The sequence below is a fragment of the Halichoeres trimaculatus genome, unplaced genomic scaffold, assembly GCF_033239565.1.
Source record: "Halichoeres trimaculatus isolate MK-OKI-2021-1 unplaced genomic scaffold, fHalTri1.1 fHalTri1_scaffold_21, whole genome shotgun sequence".
NCBI lineage: Eukaryota > Metazoa > Chordata > Actinopteri > Labriformes > Labridae > Halichoeres > Halichoeres trimaculatus.
Window position 1 is genome coordinate 652,035 of NW_027437199.1, and position 22,966 is coordinate 675,000.

A 22,966-nucleotide genomic window follows, 5' to 3' on the forward strand; every position below is an offset into this window, starting at 1 on the left:
CAATCCCATGCTGTTACTGCTGTTAATAATTTATGAAAGAATTTGAAGAAGAAGCCTCAAAACTCAAAGACAAAACTCATGTGTTAAAAATAAAGCCTGAGCCAAAAATCTGCAGTTCCCAAAGCGTCCTCTAGGAGCTGTTCCCGAAAAAAAAGTCTATTTATTTATTTATTCATTTATTCAATTACTTTTAATATTTCATGAGTAAAGTTTTAGAAAAAGCTTGATCCGCAAAGTGCAAGCAACAAACGTGTGTTGAAAATAAAGTAAAAGTCTGCAGTTCCCTAAATATCCTCTAGGGGCTATGTCAAAATCCCAAGAAAAGCCATTTAACCCTGAACGCCATGTTGTTGCTGTTGATATTTTATGTGTAATTTTATGTGTAGTTTAAGAAAAAGCTTCATTTCTCAAAGTGTGAGTGACAAATTTGCGTAGTAAAAATGAAGCCAAAAAGCTGCAGTTCCCAAAACGTCCTCTAGAGGTTGTCTCAATAGGCAAAATAAGCCCATTTACACTCAGTGCCATGCTGTTCTTGTTAAATATTCATTATTTTAAGAGTGACAAACTTTCTAGTTATAAATGAAACAGACAGAAAAAGATTAAAAAAAATCTACACTTCCTCAAATTTCCTCTAGGGGGTGTTTCCAATTAGCAAAAAAAAAAAAAAACCAAACAAATAAACAAAGCAAAAAAAAGAAAGAACACAGAGCCTTGCCGTCATCACAAATAAATTCATCAAGTGTCAGAAAACGTTTCACCCCTACAGTACGAGCCAAACCAGAAATCTGCAGTTCCCCAAAAGTCCTCTAGGGGCTGACTCAAGAAATAGCCATTCTACTCAGCGTCATATTGTTGCTGTTATGAGTAAAGTTCAGGAAAAACCTTGTTCCCCCAAAATGCAAACAACGAACTTGTGAGTTGAAAATGGAGCAAAAAAAACCCTGCAGTTTCCTAAATGTCCTCTAGGGGCTGTTTCAAGATGCCCAGAAAAGCCCATTCTGACCCAGCACCATGCTTTGGTTTTTAATCATTTGTTGAAAAAAGTTTAAGGGAAAAGCCTCAATAATAAAAAAATCAAGCGACAACCTTGTCCACCAAAAAGGTGCAGTTCCCCAAATGTCCTCTAGGGGTTGTCTTAAAAGGCCAAATAAGCCCATTCACACTCAGTGCTGCTATTGCTGATTATTCATGAATACAGTTAAAGAGTCTTAACATTCAAAGTATGAGTGACAAACTTTCTTGTCAAAAATGACAAAAAGATCCAAAAATCTGCAGTTTTTCAAATATCCTCTAGGGTCTGTCTCAAAAAGCCAAGAAATGGCCATTACACTCGTCATGTAGTTGCTGCTATGAGTAAAGTTATCAAAAAAACTTGATTCCACAAAATGTAAACAACAAACTTGTGAAATGAAAATGGAGCAAAACAACTGCAGTTTTATAAATGTCCTCTAGATGGCTGTTTCAAGAAGCCTAAAAAAGCCCATTTTACTTTAGCACCATGCTTTTGTTTTTAATTATTTGTTGGAAAACTTGAAGGGTAAAGCCTCAATATTCCAAAAACAAGCAACGAAAAGGTGCAGTTCCCCAAATGTCCTCTAGGGGTTGTCAAAAAGCTCATCAACACTGATTTTAAACCACCGTCTTTACAGCAGGATTAAACTAAACTCTTTTCTCTATGAGAAAGCTCTTTTCAGGATCTGTTTTTATAATGCATACGCTCTGAAAACAGGCTGAGAAAAATGGAACGCGTCCCACTGAAAACAACAACAGAGCCAGAGCGTCGGGGTACACCACGTCGGTGTCATTTTGTTGTTTTCAGAAGTCTCCAGGAGTGAACTGTTCCAGAGCGTCTTAAAGCGTTTGTTGTTGGAGAAAGTCTCAGTTACAGGAGCCAGCGAGGAGCGTAAAGGGCTTTGGGCTCAATCCCCGCTCTGATTCAGAGTTTTATTTACCGAACGAGGTGAAGACTCCAGAGACAGGCCCACAGTTTAAAAGCAGCTCAGCTTCTTTTCAAACCTCTAAGTCATCAGAGGCGTTTTTGGTGAGTGTGTGTGTCTGGTTTGATCCCTGTTTGTCCCAGTAGCCCGGTGGAAACCCGGTTCCCTCTGCAGAGGATTGGGTGATGAAAGCTTACGGAGGATGTTGGATCGAGGGGGTTGTAATAAAACAAGAAAGTAGTTTGAGATAAGACAGAACACCTACGGAGAACAGGCGCTAATCTGGCTCTCAGTGATAGAGAATCCCCTCTCCTCCCTTTCTGTGTGTGTGAGTGTGTGTGTGTGAGTGTGTGTGTCAGTCAGTTGTCGCAGTGTGTATGAAGGTTGATAAGGCAAGTAGAAGCTCTTTATTGGAACAAGATTACACGCGTGATAAGAGCACGCTGAGTGTGTGTGTGTGTGTGGTTTTGATAAGTACGAGTCTTTCACCTTCACTAAAGCTGACGTGAGCAGAGATAAAACACGCACACGCACACACACACACACACACACACACACACACACACACACACACCCCTCCTGCATGGATCTGATCCTGATTGGGGAAGAAGCCGGGGTTTAGTGGGAGTGATGGGCTGAGACCAAACTGCTGCTGATGATAACGAGCGGAGTGTGAGCAGAGCCGGTCGGAGTGATACCGGCTCCTCACAGCTGTGAGGGTTAAAGGAGAAGATATCTGCTGTTACACACAGGCTGTTAATGAGGCCTGTTTTCACACATCAAAGCATGACAGGAACATCGACCCCTGTCAAACCCCGCGGCACACACACACTCTCTCACCGAACACACACACTCAGAGCCCTCCGTATTCTCCACTGTAACTTTTTAATCAAGCCTTCTCTGCAGCCGCCCGGCCTCCTCCAGCTCCTGCTTTAACACTTTGACTGTTGGAGTCCAGGTTGGAGTCTGGGGCTCTGTTTTAAATCAGCAAACAGAGAGGAGGTTGTTCAGTTACATGTTGGAGCACAATTTGGGGCCGAGGGTGCAAATCCTGTGGATTAATCAGGTGTATTTAAAGCGAAATGTAAATCACGCTGAGTGTTTAAAGAGGGGGTATAATGCTTCCTTTAAAAGGCGTTAAACTGTCCCGCGAAAGGCTGAAAACATTTGTATTTTTCTCTCCCTTTCATTGAGAACACCCTTATTTCACCTTTTGATTCCACAAACCCCCTTCCCTCTGATTGGCCAGCCCTGTGAAGGCCAACCTTAGTGTTTGAGGCCCCTCCCTCTAATGTGTCATGAATCACCTCATCATTTAAGCAAGTCTGGTGAAGATCTCATCAACATTGACCCTATTTGGTAAAATATGGGACCCCAAAATACCCCTCTTTAAAGTCCGGGCCCCAAATTTAAACGCTGTTAGCTGTGTGACAGAGAGAAAGAGAGAGGGAGAAGGTTGTTCACCAACAAGTTTCCAGCACGATTTGGCGCCGAGGGTGCAAATCCTGTGGATAAATCAGGTGTTTTTAAAGCGAAACGTGAATGATGCTAAAAGGTGTTTAAAGAGGGGGTATTGTGCTTTTTTTTTTAAAGGCTTTAAACTGTCTCTCTAGTGCTCCCGTAGTGGCTTCATATGATTCAGAGCAAAAATAAATATTTTTCTTTACTTTGAGTTTGGGAAAACCGTATTTCACCTCTGCATTCAACAACCCCCCTTCCCTCTGATTGGCCAGCCCTCTGGGAGTTTGGTGAGGGCCAACCTTAGTGTTTGAGGCCCCTTCCTCTAATGTGCCATGAATCACCTCATCATTTTAGCAAGTCAGGTAAAGATCTCATCAACATTGACTCAATTTAGTAAAATATGGAACTCCATAATACCCCTCTTTAAGGTCTGAACTCCAGCTTTAAAACAGTTAGCTGTATGTGAGAGAGAGGGAGAAGGTTGTTCACCAACAGTTTCTAGCACAATTTGGTGCAGAGGGTGCAAATCCTGTGGATTAATCAGGTGTTTTAAATCGAAACGTAAATAATACTAGGAATGTTTAAAGAGGGGGTATTGTGCTCTTTTTAAATGGCTTAAAATTGTCCCTCTGGTGCCCCTGTAGTTAGCTCAAAGCTAAAAACATTTATATTTTTCTCTCCATTGAGTTTGAGAAAACCTAATTTCAGCTCCTGAGTCCACAAACCCCCTTCCCTCTGATTGGCCAGCCCCCCGCGGGCCCAGTGGCAGCAAACCTTAGTGTTTGAGGCCCCCTCTGTGCTGTGTCATGAATCACCTCATCATTTGAGCAAGTCTGGTGAAGAGCTCATCAAGATTGAGTCTATTTAATATAATATTGGACCCCATAATACCCCTCTTTAAAGTCTGGGCTCCAGCTTATGTCATATTTTTAAACACTGTTAGCTTAGCTGTCCTCTGCCATGCTAACAGGTGGTATTGCTGACTTTCACTGAGATTAAAAGTTCCTTTTTCCATCTCCACATCGTTTCTGATCTTTAAATATTTCCTCACGTCAATACTTCATGAAGATGTGGACTGAGATGCTGATTTCTCTAAAACTCTGACGGTCTGACTTCCTGCTGAAGGACACAGAGAAGGTGAACAAGTATTGACGCTCAGACAGAGGCTGTAAACCTCGAGCTGTAGATGCACAGTCACAGTTTCTCCTGTAGGGGGCAGCAGGTTACATGTGAGCCGGCCTCCTCTCTGACCCTACAGTCAGATGTTTATCAGGAGTTGTTTTTCTGGAGGAAGAACAGACTCGTAATGTGAGACGTCCTGTGTTTGCTCTCGTGACCGTCTCATGGCTGTTTCCATGTTTGCTCTCTTTGTTGGTCCCACATGAAAGCCTCTTTGTTCGCTGCTGAGGCGGAGAATCAATTAAAATGCATCAGATTTGTGTCCAGGGAGACGGCCTGACCTCTGGGTTTGTGTGATGTTTGTTAAAATCAGAGTTGTACGATAAAAAACTGAAGCTCCAGCTGATCCTGTGAGTGCTTCTCTGCAGCTGCAGTAAAAACCGAGGAGGTCCCTGGATCCCCCCCCGATGATGATCCTCTCCTGGTTCATGTGGGCTGTAAAACCTCCAACCTGCTGACTCCTGGTCTGACTCCGCCCATTATGTCAGTTTGTTGTCGTAGCCAGAATATGGTCTGTTTCGTTGTCTGATCTGGTTCGTTTTACTTTGAAAGTCACTTCCTTTTTTTTAACTCACTGGCTGCCAATACGATTACAACTGTTTACTATGTCTTTAGAAGAATCCTGCTCGGAAACTACTGTGGGTGAGAGTAGAGCTTAGTAGAGGTTGTGAATGTAAAATCCTGACCTAATGAATGCCAAAGTTGAAGAGCCATCACTGCTCTGTTTTTGGCTGTAAACAGCCACATAGCCCCATGCTCAAGCTTCCCATCTCAGAAGAAGACAGACTAAGTGTCTAGAGTTCATTTATCAGGAAATGTTCCAGCTACACTCAGTAAAACTGTGCATGTGTGTGCTAGTCACTTCACGGCCGACTGCTTTTCCAACTTTGGACAGTCCAACAGAGGGCGAGCCAATAGACTGGTCCTGAATCCAGGCGCATTACCAACCATCCTCCAACAAACCTGGGACCCTGGAAATGTGAGTATTTTAAATGCTGTGTGCTGTGGAGCAGATGGAAGAGCTTTTCCTCAGTGTCCCCCCTGTCTCTGTGTTAGCTTCAGGATGCTAACTTTAGCTGCAGTTAGCCTGTTGTTTTAGCCTGTAATGTTACGGTAAACGAGCTTCTCTGTTTTCTAAACATTGTGCACTCGGAGCTCGTGGCGCCGCTCTCAGTGACGTGGAAGAGCGGGGCGGTATCAGCGGTGGCTCATTTACATATGAAGGCCACGCCCACTAAATCAGAGCGTTCTGAACAGAGGGGCTATGAGAGCCTGGAAACAATGCTGCTGTGCTTGATTTATCGGCTTTTTGGACCAAAACATGTTCCTACCATTTCATGAAGACATCAATGATCCAGATTAAACTGCAGGAAAGGAGCAGGAGATGGGAACTTTTAGACAAGAAACTTTTCTTTTGTTCCATTAGCATTTTTTTCTTACTTGTTACAGTAATTCAGACCTCATTTTGTCTTTAAATAACTTGAAACAAGACATTTTTCTGGACTGGTCAGGCGAATGTGGCTCAGATTAAGTCTAAAAAGATGTTACCTACTGAAAATAAGCCACATTCATTGATATGTTTTCTTTCTCTTGTTTCTGTGACAGCAGATTGAGTCTTTCACGTTCATCATCCCGTCTGAGAACAGCCGTCCACAGTTTGTGTTTTGGAGTGTTTCTGTGTGTTTCTGTGTGTTTCTGTGTTTTGTCTGCAGAGCGAAGAGGAAGAGCACACTTGAAGAAACTGTTCCCTAAGCATGTTTTTCTTTCTGCAGCTGAGGAGTGAAACGAACGCTCTTTGCGAGCCGTGATACTCAGCACATTGAATCTGAACTCTCACACACTGTCTCCTTTGTGCGCCGGCTGCTGCTTCAGCACAGGTTTTATTTAGACCCAGGTTCTCCCAGTGTTCCAGGTCGCTGTCAGCTTCTGCAGGAAATCCAGGACATGCAGCCTGCGTGTGTGTGTGTGTGTGTGAGTGGAAACGTGTGTGTGTAGGGGGGATTGGTGCTTGTATCTATGACTGTACACAGAGCTGCATCTACTGTTAACCCACTTTAACCTTACATCATGTTACATCATTTCCACTCACACTGCCAGCCCACTTCCTACATTTCTCTGGATTTAAAGCTGCTCCGCTCAAAAACCAAAAACATTTCTTCCACTTTTTCCTGCTCTGATTTTAACAACATCAACACAAACCGTCCTGAAGCTCCAGGAAGCGGATAGAAACAGCTCAGCGCTACATTATTCAACACTTCCTGTCAGGAGCTGCACCGATTTTCTGTTCCACGGCACATTTCTGATCATTAAAGTCAATAAAACAAATTCATGAATGTACAATTATTTTGTCCCTTAACTTTTTCTTCCTCTGATTTATGTTTTATCAATTCGCAGCACAGCCAGCTTTCCTCGACGCCGCCGTGGATCAATTTCTGGAGTTCGACTTTGAACTCGTCTCTGAGCAAACTGGAGGGGAATTAAAACACAATTTCAGGAACTTATGCTGCCTCATTAAAGAGCGATTCGCCTCTGAAACACATTCGCTTCTGCAGGCGCTGAGGATTCATTTTTTCATGTACAAATTTTGATAATTTAAAGAGAATTTGGAAAGCAAAGCCAACAAGTGAAATAAATAATGAAGCTTTCAGTATTTCCCTGCAGCGAGCAGCGAGCAGCGAGCAGCTTTCACCCTTTGACCTCTGCGCTGACTTTTTCCAATGCACCTTCAGAAACATCACTTCCTGTGTTCTCATTAACTTTGACTGAGGTTTATGTAAATCCATTAATCATTTTAAACTGGTGGATCATTGAAAGAGTTTCATGAATAAAAACACCCAGAATGAGTTTTTGTTTTTGCAGCAGGAACGATTTTAACGCCACGGAAACAGCTCTCAGAGAAATGAATTAACGTTTCATGAACCTGCTGAAGAGATTTCGACTCAACCTGATTTTTTTTGTCTAAGAAATGTTTTCAGGCAGAATCTCACAGAGTTCAGCTCAAACTGAAGCGCTGATGACTCAGACTCCTGCTCAGAATCAGGCATCGATGATGATGATGATGATGATGAAGAGGGTTGTATTGTTTGTTTGCAGCGCTCGCTCGTGTTCAGGATTCACTCAGAGTTTAACCACAAAATGAGGCGACACGTTTGATGTGTGACAATGTCGAGTTCAGACTTAGTCGCCTGTAACAGAAGCTCTGAGACGTTGGGTCAGTTAAAGTTTCTGTCTGACGGTGGTTACAGTGACACCTGTGGTCGTGATCGGTACTGTTTCAGGAAAACAATAGAGCTTCCCATGAGCGCCATCGACCACTGCTGGGAAGATGAGCGTCTGTCCTTAAGTTGTGACCAACGAGTTGAGAATGATACAAGTTTTTTTTTTGATCCCCTTCAGGTGGATAATCTTATTTAAGCATTTTACTGAGCATATATAGCAGGAGGACTGAGAGGCTGCAGGTTTTCTTTCCAACCAAAAACTCCACCGGATGATTTCACTGATTACCTCACCTTCAAGCAGGGAGCAGGGACTAATCAGTGAAATCAGCTGGTGGAGTTTTTGGTGGAAAAAAAAACCTGCAGCCTCTTAGCCCTCCAGGGGAGGAGTTGGAGATCCCTGATCTATGGTAGAAAAAAATGGCTTTAACAAAATTTGTGTCATTCTCAAAATGTTTGGCATCAACAACGGAAAGACGATCTTTTTAAGCCTGCTCCAGTTTTCTTTGCTCAGAGCATTTTTAGAGTCACTGTATCTCATAGGGATAAGTACTTTCACACTTTTGTGTGTTTTTGTGGTAAAAATTATCAATTTGTTTAATAATGAAATGGATTTTTTTTTCAATTTAACATATGAATCATTCAATATCCAACCTTATAATGCTGTGTTCACGTCCAGAATGGAAAATCACCAACACTTCCAGCCCCTCAGAGCCACAAGGATGTGTTTAGGTACCTAAACATGGTACCTTTTGATTGGATGTGAATCTGTACCTGGTACTTTTGACAAAATTCTGACGGTACCTATAAAAGTACCTAATTCTGTACCCATCCCTAGTATCCCACTGGAAATCTGATGAACTGAGTAAAATCTGATTGGTTCGTCTCTACAGCTTGAAAATATTATCACCGGGACCAGAGCCTGCCAGCCGGGGCAAAGGCCCTCTTGAAACCCTTTGGATTCGTCTTCTTCTTCTTCTTCTTCTTCTTCTTCTTCTTCTTCTTCTTCTTCTTCTTCTTCTTCTTCTTCTTCTTCTCCTTGTTGTTGTTATTATTGTTATTATTATTTCTTTGGTTGACTTAAACTCCAAATCACGTTCTTTCACTTGAGATAAACATGAATGCTCCTCGCCACAAAATCCAGTCAGGCGTGAAAGTTTCTAATTCCAGAGGTTTCTCAAACAATCATCCTCTACAGCGCCCCCCAGAGGTTTAAAACTGAGCTACAGGCCTTGATTTTTTCGTACATACCTGCCCTGCCTAGAACTACAAAAAAAGTCTCTAACAACCTTACTGAATTCCCAACAGGAAGCTCACAATTTGACGATTTTTAGTGTACGTATTTGACACACTAATTATTATTTGTTTGTTTTTGATCTTGGTGCTCCAACAACATGAAAAACAAACAAAAACCCTCTGTCTCTCATCACCATGATGGACCCTAAATCACTGCTGACGTCTGATCAGTTCATCAATCTCTCTCTGGTTTCTCCTGACCCAAGATACTGAAACTTCTCCACCTGGAGGAAAGACTCCTCCTGACCCTGAGAGGAGAGTCCATCTGCATCCAGCCCAGGACCATGGCCTCAGACTTAGCGGTCCTGATCCTCATCCTGGATTCTTCACAATCGGCTGGAAACGCCCCAAATACACACAAATCTTTGTGTTTCAGTGTTTCTCCACCTCTGTTTCTTTGTTCAAACCATCTGCTGATATTTTCACGGGGTGGACAGAGGATGCACCGTTCAGCGTCTGCACTCAGACTGAAGGAGTCGGCTGAAGTAAAGTCCAATGAAAGAAACGACGCCCGCAGCAGAAACAACAAGAGCATCTCAGGTTCAGAGAGGCGCAGGGTGCATTCACACACACGACACACACACACGCTGTAATTTCATGGATTATTTAAACCCTGGGGTTATGGACCCTGACCGGGCTCTGACGGAGAGATGACTTTGAAACACGTGCCCACATTCACGTTGTTTCTCTTTAGACGCTCTGTGCGATGGTCGGGTCACCTCCTCCTCCACATGACCTCTGACAGAGAAAAGTTTCTTTGTGGACAGAAAAGTTTCTTTGCCTTCCTCCGTGTCAGACGGAGTGGGAATGAAATGCAGGTCACTTCCAGCGGATTGTAATATGAGGAGAAAACAAAAAGCAAAACCTTTCCTCAAACAGCCAAATCCATTTATTCCCTGCTTCTGTTTACTCTGAGAGCTCCAAACATTTAAGGTTTAGCCAAAACAGAGCTTAACACACACACACACACACACACACACACACACACACACACACACACACACACACACACACACACACACACACACGCTCCGTCTGATGGTGACAAATCATTTTAGAGCCAAACCCGGCGCTCCCTGTTGTCCTCAGATAAATAAACCTTTTGTTTTCTCAGCTGGACCTGCAGGAGGACGGGAACTTACATTGAGTCCTTTCTGGAACAGCGGCCGGCCCATGACGTTCGCCAGCATCCGGATCAGCGCCGCCCCCTATGGACCACACAGAGACGACAGAGACACAGGATGAACCAAAACACTCCCAGACCGATAAATCAAACCTGGACCCTGTGGCTAGCTCAGTTAGCTCGACGTGCTAACAGAGGAAAGGTTTCTGGATGTTTAGCACGAGTTACAACAAGTTTAACCTCAACACACGGAAAACAAACGATAAGATGCTGGATCACAGAGTACAGAAAAGGGATAGTTATTAAATTAATGCAGCACAATATGACTGTAAGAGATGTCTGAGCGTCTCTAAAGCCGGGATCTGCAACCTTTACTTTCACAGGAGACATTTTCCCTCAGCTCACCTGGATTAAAGTCAATCAGGAGCCAAAAAATCAACTTAATCTTCACTATAAAGACTATAAAATGGATAAACTTTTATACATAGTGAAAATCTAAAGAGTAATTGTTTTGAACTTGGGAAAAAGTCCAAATGATGCCTTAGTTTAATATTTTTTAAAATTGAAGAAAAAAAAAAATTCACTTGAAATTTCAGAGATTTGTAAAAAATTGTAAAAATATGCAAAAATGTTATTTATTGAGTATTTAAAAAAAATTACAGCAATTTTCTCGTTTTAATTATTAATTTTAAAAATCAAATTATAATGATTAAATTATAATGATTGAAAATAATTAATAATGATAATTATTATTATTAATCAACCACATATGAAATATATTAATAAAATACCTTTAAAAAATTATAGTTAAATTATTATTGAAAAATATTTTGTGGTATTTTATTTGTTAAAAATTTAATCTTTAAATTTCTGAAATTTGAAAAATAAATAAATAAATAAAAACATTGTTAAAAATCTAAAATTTCCACCATCACCTTCAAGTTGTCTGATCTTTAAAGAAAATGGACATTATACTTAATGAAACCAGGTTTGTACTGTACATTCATTATCTATTGTGTTGTATATAATAATCCTTATTTATACTTTTCTAATTTCAAAATAGGGATGAAAAAATTGGGGTCCAGAAAAAATAAATGGTATTTCTCTTGTCCTTTACTAGCATTTTAAAACCGTTTTCTGTGAACCACCCTGAGTTCATACGTCAGCTCCAGGCTCAGGATTCGCTGGATACGTTGGATTCAAACTCACTCAGGAATAAACCAGAGTTCAGACAGTTAAACTGAAGCAGGCACTCACCTTTTTATAAGCGATCCAGTCAAAGACTCGGTCGATATCCGTCGCCTGCTCCACTTCCTGGGAGATCGGGTGGGAGGAGCTTAGGCCGTCCAATAGCATCACCTCGTGGAGGACGTCAGTGAGGAAGCGCTGCTTCTCCTGAAACACAAACATCTCTCTGTCACGTACCTCTTTATCACCCAGTATCCCACAGGCCACCTGGACTCATTTGCTTTGTACTTTCCTGAAATCTCATCTACAGTTTCTCCCATTTGAATCCTCATGCCCATTTGGTTGAAGAGTTACGGTAATTCCAGCAGCTCCATCCTGGGATTAGAAAGTTGTTGTACAAGGATTCCTGTGCATTACCGTAATACTCCAGATAATGACATATAAGTTCTCTCTCCTTCAAGGATAAAGCTGTTTGGATTTTCTCACTAGAGGAAACAGTTGAAGAGTTACGGTAATTTAAAGAGCACTTCTAAGACGGTAGTGCCGGCACTCTGACGGGTTTTGAAGGGTTATACAGCTACAAAATGTTGGTATTCTTACCCTGAAGGTAGAAACAGACTTTTTCTGACCATAAAAACCAGCTCTCTCAGAGGATTCTGGTGCTTTTCAACCTGAGAAAGGTTTTAAAGAGGGTCATAGGGTCAAAATAAGAATACAGGTTGTGGTAAAAAGATGCATAATAATATCTTGGGTCGGTCGTGAGCTACTGAAGCAGATCGTCGATATTTCAGCCTGTGATTTCTGCCAAACGCTGCCTCTGTACGAGTTTCTCTCCAGCCCCTCTCATAAAATCCAGCTCCAAACCTCCAAACAGAGAGATCCAGACTGGAGGTGGATCAGCACCATGTGACGGACTCTCCTGGGGTTGGTCTCCTCCTCTGAAGCTCTCAGCAGACTCCAGTGAAATAATGAAGTTTGGGAAACAGAGTCAGTCAACAAACGGTCGTTTAGTGAACATTTGGCTCAGGAAACAAAGGTTTAGTCTGAGCAATCAGGAAGCTTCATCTTTGTTTGTTGTTGTCTTTGTTGCTCCTCTTCTTGTTTTTCTTTTCTTCCCTCTTATCCTCGTTTAATCCCCTTGTTTCCTTTTTATATCCCCTTCCCTTATTGTCTCTCTTTATCAGTGAATGCTTTTTTATTTCCTGTTCTCGTCTCTGTTCTTTGTTTTCCTCTCTGCTCCTTCCCATATGTCTCCTCCTTCTGTATGTCTCCTCCTCCTCCTCCTTCTCTCCTCCTCGTCAGCCCTCCTGGTTTTACAGTTTTAATAGGACATCTGCAAACATGTCGGGCTTTAACGAGCTCTGTCTAAATTACCCCTGGGATCAGGCTAAATCCAGGGAGTGGGGCTCGGTCTAATTCATGGATTACAGTGTTTACTGTGGAGATTTGCTGTTAATGAAGCTCCGTCTTGTTATGCGATGGAATTGTTGGCTTATGAACTCGTTAATGAAGAGGATGAAGTCAGGATTTTTTTATTATTATAATTAATGAACAGTAGCTTCTGGGATCAGGCTAATTCCTGATCCAATCTGGCTCTGTGTAATTCATGGATTAAAGGTGTTTGTTGAGTAGATTTCACTTTGGAAGAGGCTAAATAAGTTTCCTGAGAGATGATAGTGAAACCACAGGTGATAGTCTGTGCTGGGATCGGTCTACTTCCTGGCTCACATGGTTTTCCAATCTGTTGATGTTCTTTGGACAAACAGTGAAACTAAAATCCTGGAGTCTGGCTGACGGATGGGGAGTGTGATGTTTCTCTGTCCCTGGAGCGCGGCTGAAATGTATCCGTCTATTATCTGCTGAGTGAGCGATGGAGCCAGCTTTAATCTCATTGGACGTACAGAGGCAGCTATCTAAAATTGCTGCTAGGGCCCAGGATAATCCCTGGCTGATCCCCGCTTGGACCAGGCTCCTCTCCGGGTCTCTGTGTGATCTCCCTTGGTGACAAATTGCTTTCCCCAGAGGATTTCTGAGCTTTTTGGTGACGTTTGGGACCTGAGCGCCCGATTTTGAGTCCACTGGAGGGAACGGTCGCCATGTTTGGACGCTTTCTGAGGAACGATCACGGCGAAGCTTTCCTTTTAACGTTCAGCGTCACTTCTTTTAAAATTTCCTTTAAAAACTGATTCTTCCTTTTATTTTCTTTCACTTCTTACACATTCATCGAGGTTTTTCCTGCGTTTAATTTCGTATAAGCTGCTTTGAAGACGTTGTAAAAACACGTTTACTTTTTTTTTTCTTTTCTTTTCTTGTTTTTGGGCTGGAAAAAAACAAATCTGGTGAATCATGGCTGTTTTCTTTGTTTCTAGAGGCTGAAATGATCGACTAAGAGAAGTAAACAAACAGAAACGAGGGACAAATGACTCAATTAGTTCATTAGTGAAATGGGAAATTTGGATGAGACCGTAACGACGCGGTTAGAAAGTGAAAAAATCAGACTTAATGAGACATCAGCTCTAATTAACAGAGACATTAAGTCACCTGAAGAGTGTGTGTGTGTGTGTGTGTGTGTGTGTGTGTGTGATCCATATGGTCGTTATGAACCAGATGGACCCACATGTGGAGGGACGCTAACAGGGCAGCAGTCAGTGTAAACACACACACACACGCTCACAGATGGAGGGTCGGGGCTGCGTTCAGGAGCAGCTGCTGAACTTTAAACCGTCTGCTCATCTCCTCCTTAACCTCACACTCCTCCTCTCCTCCCTCCTCTCCTCTCCTCAGCTCTGTGTGACTGGCAGCTCTGGATTCATCGAGGAATAATTTCTCTTTACTTTACGTCCGTGTGGGTAAAACTGGAGTCAGAGCTCCCCTCTGGTTTCATTTATTTTACGGCCTCTCACGCCGGCGGCCCTTTGTCCTCTGCACGCTCCCTCTTGTTGCTGTCATTTGTACACTAAAGTTAGGAAACAATCACTCCTGCCGTAAAGAGCTCGATTCGCCAGGATGCGTCAGGTTTTATGTTTCTGCTCCTCCCTGTGGAGAGCGGCGATGTAACTGCTGGATAAACTCGGAGAGCAGCGTTGCAAATCAGTGAGCAGGGCTGTTTAAAGAGCAGGCTGAATATTTTTAGTGGTTATTAAAAAATCCTTTGAGGGAAACAAAACAAACAGGAGGGTCCCTGAGTACTTCCAGTATCGTCTTTTCTGTGCGGAGGTCCTAAAGAAACGTATCTGATGATCCAATTTCTGAGTCTGCTCTAATTATTCTGTCTCTGGGGTCTGAGTCTTTGGAAGAAGTTAAACTCACCGTCTGTGACGACTTTATCTTTAAAAGTTTCTAAATGTTTTTTTCATCTGAGGGGGAAGGTAGAGGAAACCTTCAGCACATTAAAACAACGCTGTGATGAGTGTTTCAGTTCGATGTTTTTGCTCTCTGAAGAATCCAGTCGTTAAATATAAATCCTCTTTGAATCAGTTTCTGTTTCCAGCTTTTACTGTTTCAAAGTGCTGCAAAAATGACACTTTTAACTCTGTCAGACCTGAAACTAGGAAATTTGTAAGCATGGCACAAGGATTAGAGACTTTGGTTTCATACAAAATTAAGACTTTATTTGTTTCTGTGTAAACTCTACTGGTTGACGTATGAGAAACAAATGAGTTTTTTTTTAGTTCTGAAGACATTTCAGGGCCATCCCTCCAACAGTGTTTCACTATCTCCAAAGGAAGTGCCAATTGCCCCACTTTGGGAAAAAAAGAAATGAAAAAATAAAATTAAAAAAAATTGATAATTTTTTGAGATTTTTTTCTTCACATCCAATGTTTGGTAAAAACAATAATAAAAAAAATAGAATGGAAAATAAATAAATAAATAAATAAATAAACAAACAAATAAATGGATGGATAATAGTAAATACATAGATAAATAAATACAAAAAGGAATAAATAAAATCAAAATTGATCATTTTTTGAGTTTTTTTTTTCACATCCAAAGTTTGGCGAAAATAGTAATAAAAAGATTATAATAAATAAATAAATAAATTAATTAATTAATTAATATAGAAACAAACAAATAAATAAATGAATAATAGTAAATAAAAATAAAGATAAATAAATAAAAAATGAATAAATAAAATTAAAATTAAAAAAATAAATAAAAATTCCAGACTTGCATTTTTTTTTCCCTTTTTAGTTTTAGAACAACAATCACAAAAGAAAACAAAACTACACGCCTCCTCTTTTTTTCAATGTGGTTAAAAAGGTGTAAACTGACATTGTTTGGTCATCTTGGCGCCGCCCTGGCGTCTATTTGGTGGAGCACATCTCTCTATCTCTTTTTTTGCATCTACTTTTATTTTCTTCCTTTTTCATTTCTCTCTGTATTTGGAGCCTGATGTTACCTTTTACATCTCATCTGTCAGCCATGGATTCCAAACCGGTTGAATTTGGAGAGGTGTTTTCACTCTGTTACTTCCCGTCTGTGTTACACACAAGATCAGCTGTTAGCAGCCTGTAGCATTTCGACGCTAACCGTGGCTCAGCCTGGTGTTCCCCACAGGGTGAGGAGAAGGAGGAGGACGACATGCTGATGCTGCTGTTTAAGCTGAGAAAAGATGACATCAACCTGTTCCTTCAACGTAAGATCTATCTCCAAAAAGATGATAAAAAGCTAGCCATGCTAACCCCAAAAGACAATAACATTTCAAAGAGAGGTTGGATTTTGTTTAATTTTTCTTGTCAGAGTAAACAGACTGAAACAAGTCTCACTTTTTGGGAGTTTAAAGTCATTTTTATTGAGTAGCTGTGACTCCTAACTCATCATTTTTTGAGATGTTGCTGAAAAAGCTGCAGATTTTCACCCTTTAAGGAAATTATTCTGAGCTGGAGCATATTTTCCCTGTGGGCCACCGTATTGATGTGATGTCATCATCCGTACCTGAATGAAACATTCCTTGAGGCAAACACCTTTAAATAAACCAGTCGATCCACTTCAGCTCTTTAACATGAATATTTCATCTGTTTGATGTGAAGTGTGTTTATTTTGGTGCTCTTTGACCTTTGACCTGCTCTCCTTCCCAGCTTCTCCTGTGTGTTTGTGCAGAGCTGAAGGAAGAACTCAGGAACAGAAATTAGATTTTTTTTTACAACAATAAACCTGAGTTAGGAACAGTAAATCATTCTTTGTCGTGTTAGAAAGTAAAAAACTTGTAAAAACATAAAAAGTCAGATTTTTTCCTGCTGCAGCTCCGGTCTGTGGAGGTAAAGTCCAGGTCAGCTTCGGTTTGTTGTGTCCAAACAAAACAGAGAGCAGAGTGTGGCTCTCTGGGAGGAACGCGTGTATTAGTATTTGGTCATTTCCATAAAGCTAATTAAAACGCTGGACCTCAGCTCTGGAAACAGTCCCCGTGTTTATTCCTAAAGTGTGTTAAAAGAGTTCGAGCACGGCCAAACGCAGCATATGTTCTGTCTTAACAGATTATCATTTGGAAAGAATTCATCCGGCGTGGATTAAGTCTCTTTGTTTCCTCTTTTATCACCTGTTTGATCGGATCCTGGAGCCGCCTGATGGCGTTTAGCATTCATCAGGCGTCACGCCGTCTGCCGGCTTCACTAACAGTCAAAATCAATTATTCTTCCTCAGCTCTGCGTGAATATGAGACAAAATGAGAGACAGAAGTGGCTCCAATTATTCACTGAAACAGCCACAGAGACGTTAAAGTTTCTTTCAGTCATGATGAAGACGTCGCGTTCAGACTAATTTCCCTGTAATGAGTCAGAGCCAGGTGGACTCGGCCTTGACAGGGCTTTTTCTTCAGTCACACAGACGAGCTTCAAGCAGGAGAAACCTTCAAAATGCAGAATGAAAAAACACCGTCTTTGGTCTTACACTGCAGAAAACTGAAAACTGATCAAGTGTTTTTGTCTTATTTAAGTAAAAATGTCTCATTACACTTGATATGAGCCACATTCACCTGACCAGTCCAGAAAAATATCTCATCTTAAGTTATTTAAAGACAAAATGAGATCTGAAGTAGCTGTAACCAAGCGGCAAACTCCGGTCTAAGAATATGAGATAATGCGAAAGTGCTAAAATCTGCTGTTTCTCCAGTGTCCACTCGAGGCTGACTCTGAAAGTACAGGAAGTCACAAACACACCAAGCCAAAAAAGTTGTTTTCACAGCAGAAATTAACCTATTTACAGCCTGGTTCCAAAAACGTCTCCGGTCTGAATCACTAATTTTATTACTAATACTACTATTTTACGACACACTGTACGGGGGGTAAATTTTTTTCTAACTCAGCCGTTCAGAGGATATTAAGATCCCGAGCTCACCCAATCAGATACACAGCTGAGGGTCATGTGACTGACAGGCGCCCTATAGCTGCACGCTAAGCCCTTGCCGCTTCCAGTATGGCTGCTATAGCCGATCTGCTTCATTTTCCGTTTCAGAAACAGACAGGTGACGTCAGGGAGACTATGTCCTGTAAGTCCACGGTTGTAGCATGTTAAAAAAAAATCTGCCAGTGGAACAAGAAAAATTTGCTTGAAAATTTGCTTGAAATTTGAAAAATGTCTTAATACAAGAAACTTTTCTCTTGTTCCATTAGCAGATTTTCTTTTTTTTTTTTTTTTTTTACTTGTTACAGTAATTCAGACCTCATTTTGTCTTTAAATAACTTGAAACCAGACATTTTTCTGGACTGGTCAGGTGAATGTGGCTCATATCAAACATAATAAGACAAATTTCAACTGAAAATAAGAGAAAAACACTTGATAAGATTTTAGTCTTTTACATTTGACCCTGAACAGGAAAAGTGGTTGAGAAATGAAGGAATGAATGGATTTACCAGAACAAACAAACTTACATGAAGGCTAAAAGATTCCCAAATTAGTGTAACATGACAAGATTTTACAATCAAAAAAAAAAAAAAGGTTTATTTTTTATTTTTCTTTTGTCTAAGAAAAGTTTGAGGGGGGCCTGGTACCCTTGGGCCCACCCATTACACCGCCCCTGCTTTAAACTTTCCTCCCCTCTTTAACTTCTGCAGCGAGTTTCACTGATCCAGCCTGACCCTGAGGGGTCACTGCTCTCTGCCTTTAGTCTTCTTAAGTTCCTCATTTGGTCGTTTGGCTGTTATCGTCTGTTCTCTGATTGGCCAGTGAGCTACATATCACCCCCTGGAGGGACAGTGAGGGTCACCGATATACTGTGGGATTGTTGGCTTTTTTTGAGCCAATTTGCCATTCGTGAGACTATTTTTTTGATTGGGAGAGATTAACACTTTGTGACGTGCTCCTAGTCACAAATCCGCTGATTGCAAGTAAATCAAACATCTTCAAAAATCCTAGTCGCTCCTCATGAAGGTATCGCAGAAGTTGGTCTAAAACTGGATAAAGTTGGTCTTAAGTTCAATTTAGTGTCGCTGCGTTCCTCCTGTTCTCACTGAAGAATTGACAGATTGTGTTGCTGATGTCTGCCCAGACAATTCCCTGTCAACACACCAGTGGTGATTGCTCTAAGACTGCAAGGGAAGCTCAGCTTCCCCTAAAATCTCCCTTAAAAGTGTTGATATGTTCTGCTGTGTGAACATTTCATTGATAAAATCTGAGCTAGAATTCCTTCATCTTTAGTTCAGAATCAGCTCCTATCACAGGTAACTGGCTCCACCTCCTTCTCATTCATCCGCGCAGCGTCTCAGGGCTTTAACACAGTCAGACGCTGAGCGTCTTCTGACTTCAGCGGGGAAGCGTAGAGTGGGTTGTTCCACTGTGGAAACTGGACGGTCATTGGATAAACGCTGGGCTTTGTCCCGCCCATCGGACGCTCAGCGTCTCTGGGGGTCTATGAGGCAGTGGGCTGGCCTGGACGCTGGGCTTCTGCATGATGATTGGATGATCTGTCTGAGGCTGAATCCCTTTTTGATTGACAGTGAAATGAGCCAGTCAGAGATCTTGAAGTATAACCCTCCAATAAATAAACACATTTCTGATGTAGGCTGGAAAAAAATGAGCTCCTCCTCCTTCACTGACCAGCAGCTGCCACTGCTACACACCTCTCCTTCTTTTTATTTATTATTTAAATTTTTGTTGTTGTTGTCTCTTCAGACAGAATGACACAAATTGCTAGGGCGTCTGTTTTTGTTAAGCATCTTCGGTGTGCATCTCCCACTTCTGAGTTTTTTCTCCTCCTCTTTTGACGTCGCAGAGCCTGATACAAGAGTCCAGCTCCCAAACACCATAGAAGAAGAAGGATACAGAGTCTGAGGCGTGGACGTATAGTGTGGGAAGTGAAGTCGTGTCAGATCTAGTCTAGATCTAGTCACACATTAACAAGTCAGGGGCTCCCTGATCCTAAACACCCAGCAGCTCTTTCATCCCAAAGGGGGCGGGGCTTCGAACCCTGATGTCCGTCACACCGTAGACATCAGATCTTCCTCTGGCTGAGTTTGCTGTAAGTAACTCTGCTCCTGCTCTCCACACACAGGAAGTGATCCTCCCCCTGATTGGCTGAGTGATTGATTAACGGCTCCACAGCAGCGTTTCCCTCCTCATCATATTCGTGTTTCATTTCCTGGGCCGTGTCTGTTCCCTGCAGCGCCTGGGCTCTCCGCAGACGGAAACAGCGTTTTAAATAAAACCTGTATAATAAATAAATGAGTCGATCAGGAGCCAGGCGTTTTATCATCGCCGTGTTTGCTATTGGAGAAACACTTTGTTTCTATTAAAGCGTCCAGCCGAGCAGAACTGCAGTAACAGGGATTTAAAAATGCCATGTCGCTCAGAGACAGGCTGTGTGTGCGGCTGGAGATAAGGTGTTTCTGCTGTAACACGCTCTGGAGTGGAGGAACATCACAGCGCACTCTGCAGAGACAAAGTGTGTGTGAATGTGTGTGTGTGAGCTGTAATTTAAAGTTGTGCAGCGCTCGATGCTCCTCACTGAAGTTCCCCTGACTTGAAGGAGAGGAGGAAGCCAGCTCCAGGAGCAAATCTGAGGAAGGATTGATTTTTGATTTCATCGTGTTACGAGCGAGCTGCTCTCTGCGTCGGTTTGTTCTCCAAACTCCGGCTGCAGCTCGGGCTGGAAGTGATCTGCTGAGCTGCAGGAGACTCTTTTAGAGAAGGAGGACTCAGATATCGATCGGTGTGAGAGGAGGAAGCTGGAGGGGTCAGGAGGAGAGCTCAGAGTCAGCACCTCCTCCTCCTCAGGAGCTGCTTTTAGCTCTCTGTGTTTGGATGCTCTGCTGGTCCAAACCGTTTGAGGAGTTATGTAAAGTTTTTATTGAACAAAGAAACAAAAGGCTGAGCTGAAAAAAGGCTGAGCTGAAAAAAGGCTTTACGTTGGATATTTGCTCTGTGACCTCTGGGTTAAAGGTTCAATCCGCTGATTTTAGAGGTTTTACTCTACACTACACCAAAAACAAACACAACAGGAAAGATGAATTTAACTGATGACAAAACCTGGGACTGTATGGAAGCCCAGAGGGACAAGTGAAAATAAATAAATAAATAAATAAAATTCTTGAATTTTAATTGTCAGATGTCATTTCAGTCCATTAATGACCATAATACAGGTTTAATGAATGGAAGCCAAATTTTGCCTCACAAAATAAATAAAATAAAATAAAATAAAATTAAATTAAATTCAATCAAAAAAATAAAATAAATAAAATAAAATAAAATTAAATTAAATTAAAAAATATTTATTAATTAAAAAAAGAAATAAAAAAATTGAAAAAAGTAAGCAATTTAGCTGCAATGGGTAATAAATAAATAGATAAATAAATAAATAGATAGATAGATAAATAAATAAAAAGATACGACAAAATAAAAAAAAATACACATGATTGATAATAATAATGAGATAAACTATAACTTATACAAAAGAAAAATTATGATGTTGTTAACTTGCTCTAAATTTTGACCCATAACCACATGCCTATGAATAAATATTTTAATTATCTTTTCGCATCATTTTTACTGATTTCTAAATTATTTCTTAGTTTCTTTTAAATTTGTCATGACTTTATAATAATGTCCCGCTTTCCAAATTTTTTTCATATATTTTTAAATTTCATTTATTTAATAATTTGTATTTTAAGTTTCATAATTTTAATTTAGAATCTAAACGATATTTTATATTTTTAATCTTATATTTTTTATCTTTTAATGATTATTCTAAGATTAACCCACAGTTTAAAAAAATCAGATGTAACTTTTTAAACTTTTACTTTTTATTTACTTATTTGTCTGTTGGGGTAACAATAAACTGTTTGTCAGGAATCTTGAAAAGTAAAAATCTTCGCACATCAATTTCTTGAGCTGGTGATGAAAGGGAAAATTCAGTCCAAAGTAACTGAAGGAAATAAAGAAAAATATCCTTAATACAAACTTCAGAATAAAAATTAACTGTGACTTTTTGTTTGTAGATTTTTTTGTGATTATTTTTTGCATGAAATAGATTATTTGCCAAAAAGTCGCAGTAGATTTTTTATTCTGGAAGTTTTTCATGCAGGAACTTTTCTTCAGCTTTTTACAAAATCTTCACGTAAGGGAAGAAGCTGATCAGCTAACACCGCTTCTGGTTTGGGGCGGAGCTACTGAGCGCCCCCCTGTGGTGAATTCACCCCCCATGTTTTACTCACCATGTTCCACTTGGGGAAGAGGAAGTCTGTGCCGACGTACTCGAAGAAATGAGCGAAGCCTTCCTTTAACCAGACGTCCTCCCACCACACCGGGGTCACCAGGTCACCAAACCACTGAAAGACAAACACACAGACGATCTTTGACCTTCTTTGACCTTCTTTGACCTTCTGTAACATGAAATACTTTCACTTTATCAGGATGCTTCATAAAATCGATCTCGTCCTCAGAGCCAGAGTGAAGCGCGGCCAAAGTTCAGAACGCCACGACAGCCCCCGACTTTTAATTTTACACAAAGCTGGAGACGATGAAAACAGAAAATTTAATTAAACCCTCAGCCAGTCCAAGTTTCAGAGCGGGGACGGCGTCCAGCTCGTCCTGGGGGTCTGACTCTGTCCCCGCCTGATGATGCCAAACACACAGAGTCCAGCAGAGCGCCAGCCCCGAGCCGGCTTAATGGAGCAGGTCGTGTTCATCATCAACACACCGGAGGGCGCCGGCAGCGCTGCTCAAAAGCTGTGACAAAGGAAGCTGCTCGCTTGTCTGGCGCTGATTTACACCGTGTGTCAGCACCTGATTGGACGGCAGAGCCTCTTCGGGGTGAAGGAGCAGAGAGTTTAATAAAGGCGGCGCACGTAGAAAATGGAGTGAACTTTGCTGATAGTGAAACGTACGGCCACCAGAGGAATGTGTTTCTGTTTCCCTCGCCACGCCGCCTGAATGAAGATGGCGTCACGTTTGGGAGGAGTGTGTGTCGCTGCCAGCTTTGTTCCCGAGCTGCCTCCAAAGCTTCAGCTGCTCCGTGGACGGCTGAGGATCTGAACGCAGCAAAGTTTCCTCTGGATTCACTTTAAACTCTGATGAAAGCCTCCGTCTGCACACACTGCAGCTCCCACAGCTCAGCACAGCGTGTGTGTGTGTGTGTG

At 41.4% G+C, this 22,966-nt stretch overlaps 1 protein-coding gene across 2 annotated transcripts in view; it reads right to left on the bottom strand.

Moving 5' to 3' along the window:
- The window catches only part of LOC141810466 (thyrotropin-releasing hormone-degrading ectoenzyme-like), a 243,048-nt gene that overhangs the window by 51,102 nt on the left and 168,980 nt on the right, over positions 1 to 22,966 (bottom strand). For both annotated transcript variants that reach the window (XM_074698055.1, XM_074698054.1), the window contains 3 exons: positions 22,043 to 22,156; positions 11,469 to 11,606; positions 10,231 to 10,296 (listed from right to left, as the gene is read on the bottom strand). In XM_074698055.1, the coding sequence (XP_074554156.1) occupies positions 10,231 to 10,296; positions 11,469 to 11,606; positions 22,043 to 22,156 (318 nt within the window). The remainder of the gene's footprint in view (positions 1 to 10,230; positions 10,297 to 11,468; positions 11,607 to 22,042; positions 22,157 to 22,966) is intronic.